This window comes from Miniopterus natalensis, chromosome 3 (genome assembly GCF_054644295.1).
Source record: "Miniopterus natalensis isolate mMinNat1 chromosome 3, mMinNat1.hap1, whole genome shotgun sequence".
In the NCBI taxonomy this organism is placed as follows: domain Eukaryota; kingdom Metazoa; phylum Chordata; class Mammalia; order Chiroptera; family Miniopteridae; genus Miniopterus; species Miniopterus natalensis.
In genome coordinates, this window is record NC_142083.1 from 7,641,586 (window position 1) to 7,661,646 (window position 20,061).

Genomic DNA, 20,061 nt, shown 5'->3' on the forward strand with positions numbered 1-20,061 from the left:
CTATCTCCAGGTTATTTTAAAAAATTTTTTAAGCATTCAGCTTAAAACATCTTTTTATACCTTAAGCTAAACCTTTTACTAGATCAGTAATGCCAGTGTTAACTGACTGGCGTTTCACTATTTCATTTAAAGGAGAAGAAAAAAAAAAATCAGTGTTTCTCAAAGTGGTTCGTAGGCCACGAGCATCAGAACTCCCCAGGACTGTAAGCAAGAACCCAGACCTCTGAGCCCCAGCCAGAGCGTCGGAATAAGAATCTCTAAAGCTGGGTTTCTAGAACCTGTGTATTAAATACGTGCAAGTGATCCTTATGCACCCTAGACTGTGCAAACTACTGCCAGAGACCCACGTTTGATAATCAGCCTAATAACAGTGTCTGCAGAGGTGACTATTTAATAAGTCTAAAATATGATTCTTTTCCAGACCTAGGGGTCCTATTTCACTTGAGGTGCCTAAAATATAAAGTACCATTTTATCTTTTAAATAACAATGTTATAAAAATTAATATTTTATCTATGATATAAGGGTACCTTAAAAGTTTTTCTATGATTGCTGTACATAGTTGATTTTTCCCCATGATGTACTAAATTTTTTTGTTACTAAGTAGTTATACTTTTTTTCTATTTAATGTCATTCTAGTTAGTTCTCTCTTACTAAGGATTCTTTAAATATGAGTCTTGTCTTCTAAAGCAACAGTAGGTCCTTCACCAAGGTGTTATCAGCAATCTGAGCTAAGTGTGCACTTTGGTGTAGTCCTACCAAAGACTGCATTGGAGGTTTGGTAAAAATGAGCACTGAGACACAGTTTGTAGGTGTCAGAGTTTACCAAGGTAAGTATAAGTGATACGATTTTAGCAAAGCCTACCAGAAGAAACCAGGCTGAGGGATCTTAGGGGGCATAGCTTCTCATTTTTCCCCAGTTCCTCAAGATAATTTTGGCTTGGTGTTCACTATATGTTGCTTGTTTATAATGAAATCGTGGCCCATGTGGAAAGTCCATCGTGGGGATTTACCAAGCCTTGTATCTTCCCCCAAGCACAGTTTATCATTTCCAACATCACTATCTTTCATGGTTGTAAAATCTGCATTTCGCAATTCATATCGGATCTAATATTGTTTTATGTACAATTTCTTACTAGGCCACTAGCACTATCTTGCTTCACTATCCACAAATTATCTAATAATGATTAACTATTAGATATGTATGAGCACATTGCAACTAAGTAACAATATTCAGTCAATGGACAAGGTCAGCAGTAACCTACAAGGTCAAGGGGACTTGACTAACAGTCTGACCAACTCCAAAGTACATGGTCTTAACTGATACTCTACACTGACTGACTAACTTGAACTCTGTCTCTTTCCTGGCTGACCTTTCTGGATGAACTTTGACCAGCCCAATTCATATCCACCCAGAATATTTAGTTTGGGGCTTATGTTTCTGACTGTCCCTGCTCTTTTATTGCTAAATATTTCCTTTCTTTCAGCCAGTCTGTGATTTAAATTTTAATTAAATTTAGACCCAGTGAATTTTTGTGTTAGATGACTTCTTATTCCAATTCCAAGACTAATATTAAATGTCATCCTTTCTACTAATTATAGGGCTTCAGCTTATATTCTTTATGTTCATTCCTTGTGTTCAGTGCCCTGTAACATTCAATTTCACTATGTACTAAAATAATGATAATCCTTAGTGTGAATATTAATGATAAACATAAATTATATAATAGATTCTCTATGATGTTTAATCTTTGCTGTTGATCTAAAAGAGGCAAGATCCAGGAGGGTTTGACATCTCATATTTTTCAAGCAGAAGGTTATTTATTTATTTATTTATGTGGCCATTCAACAAATATTTAGTGAGTGACAACTATGTGTTTATGCTTGGAAATATTGCAATGAGAACAATATATGTGGGTTTTGCTCTCATAGAACGTACCTCTTAACTGGAGGAGCAGATAATACAGAAGTAAATGTATAAATGAGTTCAGAGAATGCTGAGTGCTGTGAATAAAGAACAGAATGATGCAGTAGAGTGACTGAGGAGGTGGCAGACAAGGTGAAGCTGTTTTAAATGAGGCCAACAGTAACGACCTCTCTGAGAAGATGATACTTAAGCAGATGCGTGAATGGCGGGAAGGCCCAGCTCTACAGTGATACAGGACGGGAATGCCTGGGCAGAGAGCAGTAAGCACAGATCCCTTAGGTGAGGACCAGCTCGATGTGGTCACACGCAGCAAGGCCTCGAGTGGCCAGAATAGCGTCGGTGCGGGGCAGGGTTCAGGGAAGGGCTGCAGGAGTGGGCGCTGTCCCAGAAGGTACTCTAGAGTCTGTGACAGGTGACAGGAAGCCGCTGATGTTGGAGCCATCATGAAGAAGAGCGTTACTTTCTGGGTCACACTGTCGGACTGCTCCTTGACTGCTGTCCAGAGCCTAAAGTGGGCAGATAACAGTGAGGCGGAAAGACCAGAGAGCAGGCTTTGGGTGAGAAATGCCGCGGCTTGGACCAGGGCGGAGCAGTGTGAGGGAGGGAAGGACATGAATTTGGAATATATTCCGCAGGTAGCATGGATGGGAGTTGCTCATGTACTGGGTGTAGGGAGCTGGGGAAAACAAAACAGGAATCAGGAGGAGCGGTTGTTAATATTTATTCCTGAGATGTTAAGTTCACCAATTCACTGGTATGTGTGGACTTTATACAGGATTAGATGCACAGTGTAACAGAAGGTGATGATATTTTAATTTGTATAATATAGAGATGGGGTTTATGAGTTAGATTCAGGAACTGTAAGAGTTAGTATTGTTTGACTGGTGTGAGTCATTAAGCAAAGCATGCAGACAAGATAAATGAGGTGGAGAATCTTCATTTCAGCTGGTAAACCTGACTGAGCTGTACACAGTCAGGACAGTGTGTTTGAATCTGAGGTCTTTGGATATTATCAGAGATTCTAAATATCCCACACAAATTTTTAAATTGTATTTTCAGTCCAGTAAAAATTTAAAAAATTAACATAAGCTTATATTTACACTAATCTAATTGTCATTAAAGTACTGCTTTCTTTGCCTTAGAAGAATGAAAAAAGAATACGTGAAGGCCAAACAATGTCCCAATGAACTATAAAAGCAAAGGTTTCACAGTAATTGAAAACAGAAATGTTGTGGGAAATGGAATTACAACATGGAACACAGTAACATAGTAATGCCCAACTACAGAGAAACATTCCTAATTAGAAACTGTAATTAAGAATAAAATATGAATATGGGCTTAAAAATGGATTTACTCAAAGTTTTATCAGCACCTTAAGAAAATTATACAAGTACACTTAATTTGACTAAATTTTCCGTCGCTAAGGAATCTGTAATAAAGGGAGGGAATGGATGTTTACGGAGTGTCTACTGTGAGCTAGGTACTTGTAATAAGCACTTTTGTTAACTGGCATAATTATCAAAACATTACTGTGAAGTAGAATTTTTATCATTTTACAGATTAAACAAGGGCTCAGAAAGATTAAGTGATTGTGCTGGCAAAATTGAAAAATGATTTTCAAAAGGTCCAGTGGTAAAGAGCATATGAGGAGGCAATCCTTCCCCAAGTCCACACGGATAAGGCCCCACAGGAGGACAATTTCACAGAACCTCTGTGAACAGAAGTGTGCAAACCCTTCATCTCAGCAACCTACTCGTAGATATCTGTTCTAGAAATCTACTGCGACACGTATACAGAGAAGCGTGTAAGCAGATGCTCATGGCCACACTGTTAGTAGTCAAGGGGGAAAGACAAGCCATGGAATATCCCCAAGACTCTGCCACGCCACAGAGAATGAGATGAGCTCGGTATATGTAAATACAAAATTCCTCGGACAGGAATATTTAGGTTTTTAATCACATATTTCTATGCATACATACAGAGGTGAGTAAATTTGTAGAAAACGTTCAACAAAGATAAACAGAGGTTGCCCCTGGGAAGGAGAGGGTCACAGGGAGTGAGAAGTCCTGTGAAATTTTACTGATCTGTGTTGTAAGACTTTTTTTCAGCAATAATTAGTATATTATTTGGGTGATTAAAAATGCTTTTTTTGTTTTCAAGAAAAGAAGGAAGAGGGCGAAACCTAAGATGGCAACTCTAGCGGGAGCTCCTCTTTGGTTTTCATGTTTTGTCGTCTGGGCCGCCTCTTCTTCTGTGTCTTCCTCTTCTCAAGGCCTTGATTTACCATATGACGCCTTTGGGCTGTCTCTTGACCCGGGGTCCCTCCTTTCTTGTTCCTATGTGATCTTTCGAAAATAGCAGGACAGCAGCAGTCGTCGTCACAGAAGTGCAAACACTGACTGACCTGATGCCTTCTCTTAACCCCGTCTGCCCACACAGCTGTGCTTCTGGCAGCTGTGCTGGGCTGTGGTCACTGCCTGCCCGGGGGTTCTTCCCCGGGAGTCTCTCCGGGAACATCTGTCCGGGCCCGAGGAAGCCCTCACTTCTTGTGGGCAGTTCTGGTTCTCTTTCCTCAACTCATTGTGACTCTCTGCCTGATCGAATGAAGGTCTAATGAAGTTCTAATTTACTTTATAGTTTTAGCAGGAAAAAGAAATGGCTTTCTGGATGAACCTATGATTAGGCAATTTCCCTTAATAAACTTTTTCTTCATGGCCAACTTCCCCTTCCTTAACTTCAAAAATGTGTCGCTCACAAAGTAATATAGCCCATAAATGTGTTTTGTTTGGTGTGCAGAGTTTTCTGGGTGTGTGATTTTTTAAATTTTTGTTTTGTTTACGTAGTGGTCAACATTCAAAAATGGAAAGATTTTGTGGAAAAATCTAGACTTGTTTTTCATGTTTACAGTGGCTGGAGCCCTGTAGTCCCCACCCCCCACTGAGACAGGGCATTAATCTCCTGCTCCCTGGTCACATTCTCAGCTCAGGGCACAAAGGGAGGTTCCTGCCTGGCTTCCGTGGACACTTGAATTTGGCGCATTTACTTGCCCAACTTCTGAGCTGTGTTATTGTCTGTGTAGCATCTATGTTTACTCCTCCTATGCTCATTGATGCTTTATTTATGGGTTATGTTTGTTTTATTTAAAAGTATTCATTCACCCCACAGTCACCATTCCTCCAACACATGGACCAGTTCATCTAGGATGTTTCCAAAACTTGAGTTCTAGTACTTTCTTTCCTCCCATATAACTTACTAGGATACTTTATTTCTTTTTATTTTTTTAATTTTTTTAAATATGTCTTTATTGATTTCAGAGAGAGGAAGGGAGAGGGAGAGGGAGAGAGAAACATCAGTGACGAGGGAGTCATTGATCGGCTGCCTCCTGCACGCGAGCCCGCAACCCTGGCATGTGGCCTGACCGGGAATCGAACCATGATCTCCTGGATCCTAGATTGAAGCTCAACCTCTGGGCCACGCCCCACTGAGCTTATTTAAAAGTATTGTATACTTTTAAAACAACTGGCATTTGAAGAAAAGAAATTCAGTTACCTTCTGCCCAATTATGCTCTATCATGGAGCAAGAAAGAGGCACTCTGTAAGCTCTAAGCATCTGACCAAGAAAATGTTTCCTATACACTGACTTTTTTTCTTTTAAAATAATTACTAAACATTTTTTTTAAAGGATTCAAAAGTCAGGAATTGTCTGTCAAATTACTGCCTAATTTAGTTTCATGTTACTTTATGAATTGAAAATAACTAAAATCATTCATAAAAACAATTTACATTTCATCGCTACATGTAATTATGCAAATAATTATACAGACAACAAATGGAGAGCCAACAGTTATTGGGCTTTGAAAAATATTTGGAGACATTTAAGGCTCAAGTTGGGTCTGAGGTGGAGAAGTGTAAGGCCACGATCAAAGCCTTTCTCTCCATAGTTTCCTCTGATTGATCCAGCATATTTGATTTTATCTCTCTTCGTCGCCTTCATCCTAATTTCTGCTTTTATTATCTATGTCAAAACTGACATTTCAGTATGACTCTTTTTTTCCATTTTGACGGACTCTTCTAAGCTAACCAACATTCTCTTGGCAGCTTGCTTTCAAAGCAAAGAGTTTCTTACTAATATAGTTACAGTGCTTTGTTTTCAACTAAATTAGTTCTCAAAATTTCCCACCCACTATGGGTTTACAAATCCTTTGAAGATAAAGACAGATGGCTTTGAATTTGGGCAAGGAAAATTTCTGTAAAACTGGATTTTCTAAACCAGTGACCCAAAGGTTTCAAGTTCTTACCTTTGAAGGCTGCTGAGGATCTTCTGGAAACTTTTAAAACACTTTGACATAGATATATGCCTATATTATAAATAATATTCTGTATCAGATCAAATGCCAGTTATAAAAGAGACAATGTTCATTTTTTCAGCTACTTAACTAAAGAGGATACTGTACCTCTAACATTCTGTATAAAGGAGGCACACACACACACACACACACACACACACACAAATAGAATGTCATAAATGTCTGAAAAGATCCTTACTCACTTGTAAACATAGAAGTGCAAGTTGAAATGTCATATCAATTTTTTACCCGTCAGAATTGTTTAAACTACAAAAGTATGATTATGCACAATGTCAGTGAGGTTATGGTAATCCAGGCATTCACCTCTTGTGCTGGAAGACACACAAATCTCACCAAATGGCATTATTCACCAAAATATTTTAATGTTTGGTTCTTTTGACCTACCAATTCCACTTTCCTGAGTTTATTCTAGAGATATATTTACACTTATGGTCAAAGGAATAAGTATAATTTTATAATTGTGATTGTCTAATAATCCAAAAATATAAACCTATAAGAAACAACCTACAGTCCCTCAAAAGGTTAAGCATGGAGTTACCTAGCAATTCTACTCTGGGCATATATCCAAGAAAAATGAAAACTTATGTCTATACAGCGACTGGAACATGAATGTTCATACCAGCGTTTATTTATAATAGCTAAAAAGTGGGAACTACTCAAAGGTCCACCAGCTGATGAATGGATACATAGATGTGTATCCATACAATAGGCTATAATTCAGCCAAAAAAAAACAGTAACCGATATCTGCTACAACGTGATTGAACTGCAAGTACAACTAAGTGAAAGAAACCAGTCGCTAAAGGCTGCATATTGTATGATTCTATTAATAAGAAATGTCCACAACAGACAAATCTATAGAGACCAAAAGTAGATTAGTGGTTGCCTAAGGCCGGGGAAAGGGGACAGAGATAGAGAGTAACTGTTGACAGGTACAGGGTTTATTTTCATGGTGATTCGTATGTTCAAAAGTTGGGTTACAGTGATGGTTCCATAATTGTAAATATACTACCAATGAATTGTATACTTTCAACCAGTGTATTTATGTAAGTTATATTTTGATAAAGTTATTAAATAATAATCTAAATTTCCATCAGTGATGAGACTGGCCAAATACATTACGGTAAATCCATGTAGTCGAGAGCTCCATGGCTATGAAAAAAAAACCTGATCATCCTATTTGTGAGAATATAAAACAATCTCTTTTCAAAATTAAGAAAACAAAGTACAGAATAATGTATGGACTATGGTCCCATTTGTGTAAAAAAAAAAAAATGGATGAAAAATTTCTTGCAAGATGTGTAAGAGACTGATAACAGTTGTCTTTGGGGATCAGGACCAGGATATGGGATCTAGATACAAGGTTTTCTTTTCAGTATTCCCTCTTTTATTAAATGTTTTACTGTGCCTATATTTATTTTGTAACAAAATATTTTAAACTGGTTTTATCTAAAGGAAAAAGGAAGCCCAAGTCAATACAGCAGTAAATGCCTGCTATGTGCGGTAGATGCCAAGCGTTGACAGCGCAGAGCTGCTTTCAGAGGTCACCGTCTAACCAGGGCGAAAATGAATAAATAAATGAAAAAGTGGTGTATGGGAATTTTAAAGCAAACAAAATCCGTGTAAGCAGCCACGTGCGCGTGCTCTGTGCACAGATGGAGGAAAGCTGTGCGAGCGGCGCCCGGCCGCGTGCTGTCCACACGGAGGGAGGCGGGCCACCGCGCCACGCTGAACTGAAAGGGCCCATGCTTTTCCGAGCCTGCTTTCTACACGTGGTCAGACGCGCGGCAGTTAGCAGGTGGTCTCAGGCACAAGTGGCAGTTTAGAAAAATAAATGTTTAAGTTATTAAAAGTCTGATTATCTCAGTCTCTCCACAGAGATGGGTAAATGTGCCCTCAGAGGCTTCATAAGGGCTGTTCCATGGAGAACACAGTTCTAGGTTCTGGGATGATTCATAAGTAGAACACCTATCAGATGCTGGGCAGGCGCACATATTATTTATAATTCTCATAGTGACCCTGCAAGTTAGGAGCCAGTAGTCCCATTTCAACAGGCAGGGTGTATAAAACCCAGAGAAGCAAAGTAAATGCCCGGTGTCCTACAGCTAGTACTGGATGGGATTAGGAGTCGAACCCAGGTCTGAATGACACCGGCACAAGTGTTCTTTCCATCAATCTGTGCTGCTTCCCACGTTGAAACTTGCTCCTGGTGCGTTTAGGAATCAAGAAAGTGAGAGTAATGTTTGTTTTGGTACGTAATGGGTACCAAAAAGTTAAAGTTAAACTTCCCTGATTCTTAATTCATTCTAAAATATTCTAACGGAACCAGCATTAGGCGTGACTGCTTTGAGAAAAAGGGTTGGTTTTTTGGTTGGGTGGGTTCTTTTACAGCTGAGGTGGGTAGACGACAATGTATTAGTGATGCAGCCAGGCCAAGTAACAGCTAAGAAGCATAGCAACATTTAAGAGCTAGAATGTGTCAGTTGCTTCTGCCTGGAAGTGGACACTGTGACATGACCATTTCACAGATGAAAAACTGAAGACCTAGAGAAGCCAAGCAACTTACTCAAGGTCCCAAGTTGAGTACTAACCAATTGAAGGTTCGCGTAAGAGTGGTAGAGTCTGAGTTCACACCTGGGCTTCTCTGTCGTTCTTCACCCTGCCGTGAAGCCACCGAGCACAGCGAAGACACAGACGTGGCAAATACGGACTTTGGTGCTAAGAACTTGGCTCTGAAGGGAAAAAGAAAAGGCAGCTCATAGCTAGAGTGCGGGACAAGGCTAAGAGGAGATACTGTGTTTCTTTAAAGTAGAGGAGATCAGACCATACTTAAGATGGAAAGCGAATCTTAAAGAATGAAACACACAGTTGAGAGCATACAGTAAGTGCTCAATAAATGCTTCTTGCTTGATGCAAAGGAAGGAGTTCATAGTTTGTGGCACAGGGTCTACAAGGAAGTGGACACCAATAAGAACCAAGAATGCCAGTTGGTATTGGTAGCAAAGAATGACATTTTCCCAGAGAATCAGGGGGAAAGGAAACAGGGAGAGCAAGACATAGGGAGGTTTTGAACCATCCATTATAGTAAATGAGATAAGATCTCTGTGAGACTGGCCCTGAGGAAGCCCATGTGCAGCGAGGTGGAGGTGAGCGAGAGGTTTTTCCCCATTTGGATGGCCAATAGCTATGTCCTACCGTGACCCAGGGAACTTCGAAGGCTATATTCCGAGTTGCCAATTCCATGGCTAAATCCTGGGGCCAGGCACAGAGTAATTCCCAAAGAATAAATAAACATATAAATGACTTCGAAATAGTTTAAGTCAGGGTAACTTGGATAATTGTATTCGCAGCCCCTCTTTGTGTGCTCATCTTTCGTGTTCATACAATGCTCAGACTTTGCAAGCTGCCTTCATGCACGTCAGCTCTGCTGATCCTCAAACCCTCGCGAAGTGGTTGCAATCGTATTACAGCCATTAGACAGAAGGAAAAACTAAGTCACGTGGAGGTTAACTGATTTGCCAAAGACAGAGTGCTCTTGGTGACAGAGCTGGTGATAAAAATCAAAGTCTTCTAATGCCTCCCCTAATTCTAAGACATCTCAACCAAGCCAGGGTTAGAAACGCCTGGCCTAGGGTCAGGGTTTTATGGCATTTGCGGTCAACATGATGCAATGTGTTTGGTTTCGTGAAGGAATCCACAGTTTAAGAAGAAGCTCGAGAATCACCATTCTAGATGCTCCTTAGAGGTCTGGGTCACAAAGGCTATAGGTACCTTCTTAGTCAAAAGTCGTAAGTGTCAGAATCTATGGGGCAGACTTTCCGAATCCTCATAGACCTTTGTGTTACAAGAGTATTGGGACAATATCTAGAACCAGTATGTGGTTTGCAGAAAAATCTAAAGTGCAAAGCTTGTGAAATAATGCAGTTTCCTTTTTCTATGAGTATACTAGCACTTTTATTGCATCTTCATTAATCATCCCTGCTCCCCGCTCCTTCTTTTCTCTTTCCCCAATTCAGTTTTTCTGTTTATACAGTTTTAGATGCTGACAAACTGCCATCACTGTGGGGAGTCTGTGTTTCAGTGACTCTGGAGCCACCCTCAGGTCTGGGCCAGATAACTCCTGGGTACCGCTGACTCATAGAGGGCCCCTCCTAGTCGTTTCCTCCCCATAAAATGACCTTGGAGTTCCACCCATCCGGTGGGCCTGAGCCGAGGCATATGGCTTATGCAAAGCCTCTTCTGAGCCTCCAAATTAAAGAAGATGAAGGTTAGAACCAGAGGCTGTTAACTTTCCAGATTCTTGAAAGTGGTTTTCCTGTCTACAAGGTTCTGCAATTTCTTTCCCTGTCGGTCCCAACCCACCTCATTGTTTTTTCTGTAACCATTGTGAACTGTTCCCTAATACAAGTACAGTCAGTTCTCTTTTATTTTTGCCATTAGTCTCATTTTTATTATCATTAAGAATTTTATTATTAAAATCATTACATCTGTTGTGAAAGTTCAAATGTTACAGCAAAATGGAAGTCAAGCTCCCACTAACATTTTTAGCAAAATGCCCAGCATCTCCTTGGAGGGGTTCAGAACAATTCTCCCCAAAATGTGCCACTTAGGCATGGGGATTATTTTGAGCTGAAGGCAATCAAGACCTGCAGAATCACGAGAAACTTCTACCTCCCCCTTAAAGAATTTAAATTAGGGGCCTTGCTCACAATAAGAGCTATCACCAGAAATAACTTTTTATGGCCTGTCTGTAAGGCAGAGCAGACTTGTAGTTACTGAACATTTCTTCTCACCATCCTGTGACCTTCCTCCCCTCAGAAGCCCTGAGGTGCCCTACCTCATCCTCAGCTCAGAATGTCATATATCGACCTCATCTCTGAACCCCTTGTGTACGTGGGTTTCCCATACATACGTATGTAATGAAATTAGGTTACTTTCTCCTGTTAATCTATTTTGTGCAGATTTTCTTATTAGATCAGCTAATAGAACTTTGAACGGTGGAGGAAAACTTCTTCCTCCCCCACATGAACTTTTGAGCTACTGTTAAAATGCCCAAGAATACAGTTCCTGAATGTGACTTGGGATGAGAGTGGGCAGTAGGTGGCAAGTTTACCTGAGTGGTTAACTGCCGCTGAGTCACCTGCACTGCCCAGGAGACCAGCTCTGCTCACTGCTGCGGGGCTCAGATCCCTGCACAGTTCTGTCATTTTTGAGGAAAGAATTTCAAATGGTCTTTTCAGATCCAGTATTTTAAAGTCATGGGCAATATACCCCTTGAGCCTTGGAGGGTAAGACCCATAAGTAGACCAGTTTGGGGTATTATGTCTCAATTTTATATCCCTAATTCTTGATGCCAACTAAACTCTAAACTTGTTGTTTCCTGTTATTTTATTTATTTCATATCTTCTAAGTTTTTTTTTATGACTTTATTTCAAATTCCTCAATTGTATTCCTTGAGATATTTTTTTCCTGCCAGCTCATATCAGTCATTTATCTTTGAGGACCCGTTTTCCACTAGCTCCTAAGTGTTTACTTTCCTGCTATCTGGTTTCCAAAATCAAACTATGATATAAATGATAAATTCAACATTCAGAACACCTGTATGTGTGACTATCTGCTTCAGAGTTACTTTACCTTCTCCAGAGCCAGCTCTGCCCTGCCTGAAACGGAAGTCTTCTGAAAGTGCACCGCAAGGAAAGAGGCCCATTGGAAAAGCTGGGCTTACACTCAGATCTTAGGAAAGCAATGTTAATGTGTCCATTTGAACTTACCAATAATTTCCATTTCATTACTTTGAGGAGCAGAGAGGGAAAAGACACCATAAGAAATTGATGTGGGGTCAAATCCTGGCTGAGTTTGCCCCCCACTTCTGTTGCTTACACCTCCCTGAATGTGAATAGTTTTCTTAACTATCGAATGGAAACTAAATAATTACATATACCCCATAGGGTTATTATAAAGATTAAATAAGATTATATATGTGAAATTCCTAGAATGGTGCCTGGCAAAAAGGGTAATTGTTTTATGTTACTGTCATTAATCTCAGGAATTTCCTATAGACTTAAAGTTTCTGTTTCCTTTTTACTTATTTTATTATAATCCACCCCCTCTTTCCAACACAACACATTAGGCTTCAGCTTTTGAGAATTCCAGTATTACTAATTATATTTTGGTGTACTTTAAAAAGTCCAGATTGAGATTTTAGAGCCAGTCATTTTACATTAATGTAAGCCTGCTTGTTTTTTCCTCCCTGAAATACTAAGGTGCTTTTTCTTAGAATTATTTTGTATGCATGCAAATATATTCCTTGTAGTATTTGAAAGTGACCACAGATTTTTTGCCAAGCAAATGTTTTGCTGCTAAATACTAGTGGAGCATAGGGAGAATTTAGCATATGTTCTCCCAAGCTTGATGAGGAATGGGGCACTTCAATTAGTTCAGAGCCTCATTAAGCCTTCCAAATTATCTCTAACAATTTTCCAAAGGTAATTTATTTAAAAATCCAACCAGTCCCTCTGCATTGCTCAGCACTGCTTTCCTCTGGCTCCGCTGCTCTCTCAGGCAAGCTCTCCCCTGGTGGGGGCCAGGTGGCTGCCAGCAGTTCCAGAGGGACCCCTTGGAGTCCCCAGTCCAGTGGAAAAGCAAGCACACTCTTTCCAGGCAGCTCCAGTTATTGGAATTAGGGAAGGGAGAGTAGATACAAGCAGAGCGGCAAGGGCCCACCGCAGATGCCCACTCAGAATGTCTCATGAGTTTACGTAAAGATGAAAAAGCATGTGGGCTTGGGGTTAAGTCAGTTTTTAGTGTTTCCAATTCCCCAAACCTTGTCTATAATTTCTCACCTCCAGCCCTTAGGTTACTCTCATATGGTAACACCTCCTGCTTGTCAAATTTTGTTTCCATAAAAAGATGTCACAAATGGCTAGTAAACATTTTCTCCTTCTATTTGCACATGGTTAATAACATCCCCTCACAGTAGCTGTTCTTTTCATGTACAGTTTTCAAATCACTAATGAATCTATCAAACCACATTATTTATAAATTAAAATAACAAGATACCATTTTCATCTGTCAAATCTAATAGATTTTAAATGTTTATTCCATGATAAAAGAGGCATTTCAAATCAGTAAGTAATAGCTTATTAGATTTGGTACATGATTTAAGAAACACAATAACAATAAAAACCATAAAATTAGATGTCAATGTCATGCCTTACTCCAAAATAAATTACTAAGAGTTTTAAGGAGTTACATGTAAATAAATAAACACCGGAGAAGTAGGAGAAAAGGGAAGGTAAATAATTATATGTTCTCAGGGTGGGAAAGACTTTTTTCAGCATAACTCTAGTGATAGAAATTACACACAAAAGAATTGATTCATTGATTTAGAGAATAAGCAGTAAGTTCTATATATCAAAAAAGTGAACTTTACTTATGACAAAACTGAAATGGACAAAATATTTATAATAAAAATATAATCAGTTAGAAATTTTTCTATATCAGAAAAATTATAATTCTTCCTACCTCAACTCCCGCAAAAATAACTGCCAAAGAGATGCACTATTCCTGAGAGAACTGCACCCCACAGGGGGTGTCTCCCCTGTCAGGGGCACAGGGCCTGAGCAATTTGTAAAGCTCCAAGAGGACTGCAATAGTGAGGAGAGAGGGTAATATTTTTAATAATTACCATAAATGAAAAACTTTGGAAAGAGGCAGAAATATCTAAAAGGAATTAGGAAGCTTTTTGTATAATATGCCATTGAAAAGCCTGCCATTGACTCGTTAAGGAAATTTACAGTAAAGTACTATATTTTCTTTAAAGCTTTCGAAGATTTTTAAGGCTTCATTGCTTATGGTAAAGTTTGGGGGTTGTTTGTTTTGGTTTTGGTTTGTTCAGTTGGTTGGTTGGCTGGTTTTGTTACAGACAAGCAGAGGCAGGAAGCAAAGCGACCGATGATTCTATTTAGTTTGTCCATGTGAGAAGCGAAACAATTAAGATTCTTAATAAAGAGGTTTTATAAACCAATAAGAAAAAGCAAGTACTATTTTTGAAATAGGCAAAGGATTTGAATAGATATTACCATTGAAATGAAAAATGGTTATAAAAGTGAAAAAATGACCTCACTAGTGCTCAGATATGTGAAATTAAAATATTTTTCAAGAGGTCACCTCCTTTCCTTTTCAAAAACCGCCCCCAAACAAGGATACAAAACACAAACTCCACATTCAGGAAAAGCAGGCAACGGCCCTAATTTCTGAGCATGACACATGAAACCAGAAAGTGCAGGGGGGACAGACAAACAGGGCGAGCGGAGATGCAGAGACGAGCGACTCGATCCGTCAGGTGGCCCACGGAGCCTGGAGATTTTTCAGATAAAAGCAATGGTGTGCTGGTAAATGTTGAACAGGTTCTCCCGGAAAGGCTGTGGTATGTGTGTTAAGTACATGTAATAAATTTTATTGAGATAAAGGATGTATAACACACAAATACAAATAATAAAATATGCAATACTTTTTACTGAAAATTCCATTTAGCCAGTTGTTGATTTTTGCATCTGTAGCCAGCCCATGGTTGCAGTTAATGATGGAGCATAGCTCCAACTTGAATGTTGATATTTTCACTTACATTAACACAACGAATGTGTAACAACAAAGATGCGTGTCGGGACTCCACTCCCTCCCCAGTGATTGAGTGCCTACTTGCTGAGTTGGATAATAGTTTTCAAATACTAGGAAAATATTTCCTCAATGGTTTATACTATTCATAATGTAGTATCTACAGAAATGACACACTTTTAAGTTTCTTCTGCATGATCGGCATTTTCTCTATTCTTTTCTTAAACCTAAGAATCAGCAAAACAATAAATCAAGCCCAAATTTGCAGTTCTTGTTGGTTTCCATGAGGAAAATACTCCCATCGTGTCCAAGTTGAATATATCATAGTATCTGTGTGTTGTATCTCCACTGAATGTGGAGTTGGGAAGAGATGTCAGTAGTACATTATTATATTATACATCTTCAATAGAGTTTCCTCAAGAAAATTAAACGAAGAACTACCATTTGACCTAGCAGTCCTAACTTCTGAGTAGACATCCAAAGGAAACAAAGTCATTATCTCAAAGAGATAGCTGCACTTCCATGCTCGTAGCAGCTTTATTCACAACAGCCAAGGCATGGAAACAGCCTAGATTTCCCTCAACACATGAATGGATAAAGAAGATACAGTAAATATATGCAGTGGAATATTATTCAGCCATTAAAAATGGAAATCCTGTTACTCGTGACAACATGGATGAATCTGGAGGGCATTATACTAAGTAAAACTAGCCAGATAGAGAAAGACAAATGCTGCAAGGTATCACTTATGTATAATCTTAAGAAAAAGTCGAACTCATAGAAACAGAGTAGAAAAGTGGACACCAGGGGGTAGGGGTGGTGGCAAGAGGGACAAATAGGTAAAAGTCTACAAATGTTCAGCTATAATATAATATGAAATCTGAGTGTCTAACATTTGACATGGTGTCCCTAGTTAATAACATTGTATAATTGAAATTTGCTAAGAGAGTAGACTGTAAGATTCTTTCCCCCTACCCAAAGATAAACATGTGAGGTGGTGGATGTTAATTAATTCCATGGAGGGAATCCTTAAACAATACATAAGTATATAAAATTATCATGTTGCACCCTTCAATATCTTACCATTTTATTTGTTAATTATGCCTCATTAAGGCTGAAAAAATAAAAGAAACTGAACATTAAAAATGCCATGTCCCATGGTACTTAGACTATTAGACCCTAAAGCATTAATTCAACTGGGGATGCAATTCTTACATTTTTATGTTTTAAATTCTGATTTCTGCATCCTTCGAATAACCACTTCTTGCATTTTAAGGACATATCTTAATTCCTGGTATTGTTTTGCTTTTTAGGCACGGGCAAAGGCCAAACGCCTTACTCGGCAACCTCCCTACCACCGCCGCCACCACCCCATCCGGCCAGCCAACCGCCGTTGCCAGCTTCTCACCCAGCCCCGCCGCCAGCCCCAAGTCTACCTCCCAGAAACATCAAACCTCCTCTAGATCTGAAGTAAGTAGAATTACCTTGTCTCTTTGTCAGTCTCTTGCCATAGATTTCCAAGCTGTGCTTGGCCGAATGTTCAGGGTTCCGCGGTAAGCTGGCGGGCCACAGAGGTGGGCAGCTAGCGGGGTAAGAGCGTAAGCAGGAAGCTCTCAGACCTCCAGACCCTTGAGCAACTCGTTGACCTGCTTTTACAGTGATTTTCCTCTTAAGCGTTCATTGCAAGACCATTTCTCCTGCCATTTTTAAAGCTCTGAAGCATTCTTCAGGTCAGCACCACTGTCACCTCCTTCCCCATCAACACCATCATCACCAACACCACCACTATCATATTTTACTGACAACCTGTGATGTGCTAGGCATTTTACATTTATAATCCCTATAATCTTCAGGAATGACTAGTGTTAGCACCATTTCACAGAGGAGGAAATGGAACTCTATAGAAGCTAAATAGCTTCTCCAAGGTCACACAAGAATAGAGTAGAGTAGAAATTCGAGCCAAGGTCAGTCTGAGTCCAAAGTAAAGCAGGTTTTCTCTCATCCTTCAGATTGTGGGCTGTTTTAAAAACCTAGGAAACTTTTATTCAAACTTAAATTTTCTTAGCTGGTACTTTTTAGAAGTGTCAAAACTACATGGGTTGCTATGGATGGGCTCTTTACCCGTGATTTACCCCAGAACAGCTGGTTGAGGAAAAGGCAAGTGGAAAATTGGAATAGAATGAAATGTTTCAGAAAAAAAAGAAATTTTCAGACAGTGGGTAGCAAGTATGGGTCCTCATGGCAAGTGAGGCTAGATTTTCCCTTTCTTCTAGAAAATTGCTTTTCCTGATTCTCCTTTTCCACAAATAAGTAATATCCCCGAATATTTACCTGAAGTTTGTTCTTCCTTCACTTCAGTCTCCTACAAGATTGAATTTCTTTGCATTTAAAATCTTAATATCCGTAATTCATCATATAATAGAACCTGTTAGTAATAATATCTGGTTGACAGCTTTCTTGAAATGTTGATGATTACAATTTAGGGCAGGGGTTGAAAACATGCTAGTCATGGGTAGCTTCCAATATGTTTCACTCTATTATGCTTTGGGAAGGATTTAAAGGCAGCAACCAGAAGGTGTTAGAGCAGGTAAGTGGCTATTATCTTCTCTATGGTCTACGTTGTACATTTAGGTTGAGTGCATACACTTCCCAACAGTTGAGTTTATAATTTCTAATTTAAAGCCTCTAACACCCCATGATATCCAGCCACCAAATAAGAGAGGAAGCCATCTATCTGCCTATGAACATATAAATGCTAAGTGAATATTAGTTTAATTGAAATAACTAATTAACATGTGTTCTTAAATACACCTCATGTGTGTATTTATTTTCTATGTGATAAATTGTTTTCTGTGTAAATTATTTTCCTTTCACATATATTGATCCTGTTTCCTTTTCTTAATTTCTTTCCTACTTTGACAAATTTATCCACTCGATTTTCAACTTAGCGCTTTTGAATTTTATGATGTGACCCCATCGCAGCTGCTGGCTTCAAGTCAGGCTGCTGGACCCTGTGTAATTCTAGTGAGAGGTTGTGTTAAATACCCTGAACACGAATTCCTGAACATTTACAAGACATGAAGACTGATACGTAATATTTTGATCAAAGAAATGTGAGGAGAAGGACTATCTGGCACTACTCCTGCTGCTGGGGATCCCCGAGACCACCCCTATGTTTGATGAGTTACCGAAAGGCCTCACAGGCCTCATGACACAGTGGTGCTGATGGTTAAGGTTTATCACGGTCACACTCTGCTCCTGAGGCTGAGCAGACACACTGCGAATGCTGCTTCCTCCGGCTATGAAAACGCAATGCATGTGCGATGCCGCTTCCCCAGAAAGCCTATCAGAGACGGGTGTTTACTGAGAGCTAGTCACACAGACACCTGCTACCTAGCAACGACCCAAGTACCAGACTTCCAGAAGCAAAGCAGATGTTCATCTTAAGTTACATTGTTTATACAATCCAGGCGAGGCAAAGCGCTCTTACAATCAGGCAACTTTTCATATCAATATAGAGAATTTTTTAGAAGATGTGTTTCCAGATACAAGCCAAGGGCCAACCTTGGTAACAGATTCTTCTAAAAATAGCAGTTGCAGGCTTGCTGTATTCATCTACTCCCTAGAATCCATTACGATAAGGTGGGGAATAAAAAGTTGTAGAAGAAAGAAAGGACTTAGAAAACAGTCCTGTAGCCTGCAGGACTACTTCATAAGGATGCTGGTCAGTTTCCCAGCTCTGCAGGGAATTGTTGCCAAGTTAAAAAGGGCCTGCCAACCAGCCTCAAATTCTTATTTGATGAAAACAATAGCAAAAACCACCAATTGTAATAAACTTTACCTCAGCCCTGTTTACATCTTATTAAGGGCTTCTAATTAGAAAGTCTGATTATCTGAGGGTTGCCAGCTCCACAAAATAAGACTCTCAAAAGAAAGATGGAAAGAAACAAGAGTCTTAGATGTTATATTGCCTAGACAAACTGTAATTGGAGCATCTGAAAGCTGTCAGATGGAGAGAACAGAGGGAAGGAAAGCTAAAGGACATCTATAAGATAATATTTTTAAAAAAGTAAAATTGTGGTATATAGTGAAAACTTCAAGGTTCTCATGGGCAAGCTCAAGTAAATTCCAAAATGAAGTAATATCTGGGTTAGAAACTTTCCCCCAAGTAGAGGAAGCTAGATAAGACACAAGAGGAAATGAAAGCAATGGGTCTTGATAGTCTGGCTCAAATTTTTGTATTTAATGTGTGAGGGAAATTTAAGGGATGGTCTTTAAGTAAAATTGTGAAATAAGGGTGTTCCTGTGCTTTTCTTCACATCACACCTGGGTGTCTCCCAGGTGTGCCCTCTGCGGGCCTACAAGTGCCATTCCTCCCCTTTCCAATCAGTGGCCACTCTCGGGTCAAGAGCTAATTATTTGACATTCACTCAACGACTATTTTTTAAACCACTACTTTGTGCCTTTGTAATAAGAGTTCAGGAAGCAGTGAATAAAACAAAGACCTCTGCCCACATAAAACAGGACAAGAGATCAAAGGAATAAACATAATTACCTGGGAAAGGATACAGTATGTTGGGAAACGTTGAGTGCCATGGGAGAAAATAGCGCAGGGTTGGGTGGTGTCGTGTGAGGGTGGGATGAGGGACAGTGTGTTGCAACCTTAAACAGAGGTGAGGGTAACTTCCTTTATAGGAAGGTACCCTGGAGCGGGCTCAACGAAGCGAGGGCGTTAGACATGCAGATATCTGGAGGAAAATCTTTCCAGGCAGAAAAAACAGACAGAATAAAGACCGAGAGTGTTCAAAGACTATGAAGGCGGTAACGGGCCGGAGTAGAGCAAGGGAAGAGCTAGCAGGAAAAGGCTCGGCTCATGCAGAGATCGTGGCTCTTACCGTAACTGAAGGGGGCCACTGAAAGGGTGAGCAGTGATGCTTTCTGACTCGTGCTTTATCGAGATTACTTAACAGAGCCTGAAGGAGACAGCAGGCAAGGGTTGAAGCAGGGAAAGTAGTTGGGTGGATGTTGCAGAAATACAGGCAAGACATAGAGAGGGCTCCCACGAGGGTGGAGGGTGGTGGCAGTGAGGCAGTGAAAGGTGTGCAGGTTCTGGATATATTTTGTAACAGAATGTGGATTCGGGGTGTGAAGGAAA

The 20,061-nt window shown here is 39.8% G+C and overlaps 1 protein-coding gene across 1 annotated transcript in view; it reads left to right on the forward strand.

Moving 5' to 3' along the window:
- FYB1 (FYN binding protein 1) overlaps positions 1-20,061 on the forward strand; it is an 82,548-nt gene that overhangs the window by 22,569 nt on the left and 39,918 nt on the right. Inside the window, exon 2 of the mRNA XM_087815287.1 lies at positions 16,220-16,376. Within this exon, the coding sequence (XP_087671413.1) occupies positions 16,220-16,376 (157 nt within the window). The remainder of the gene's footprint in view (positions 1-16,219; positions 16,377-20,061) is intronic.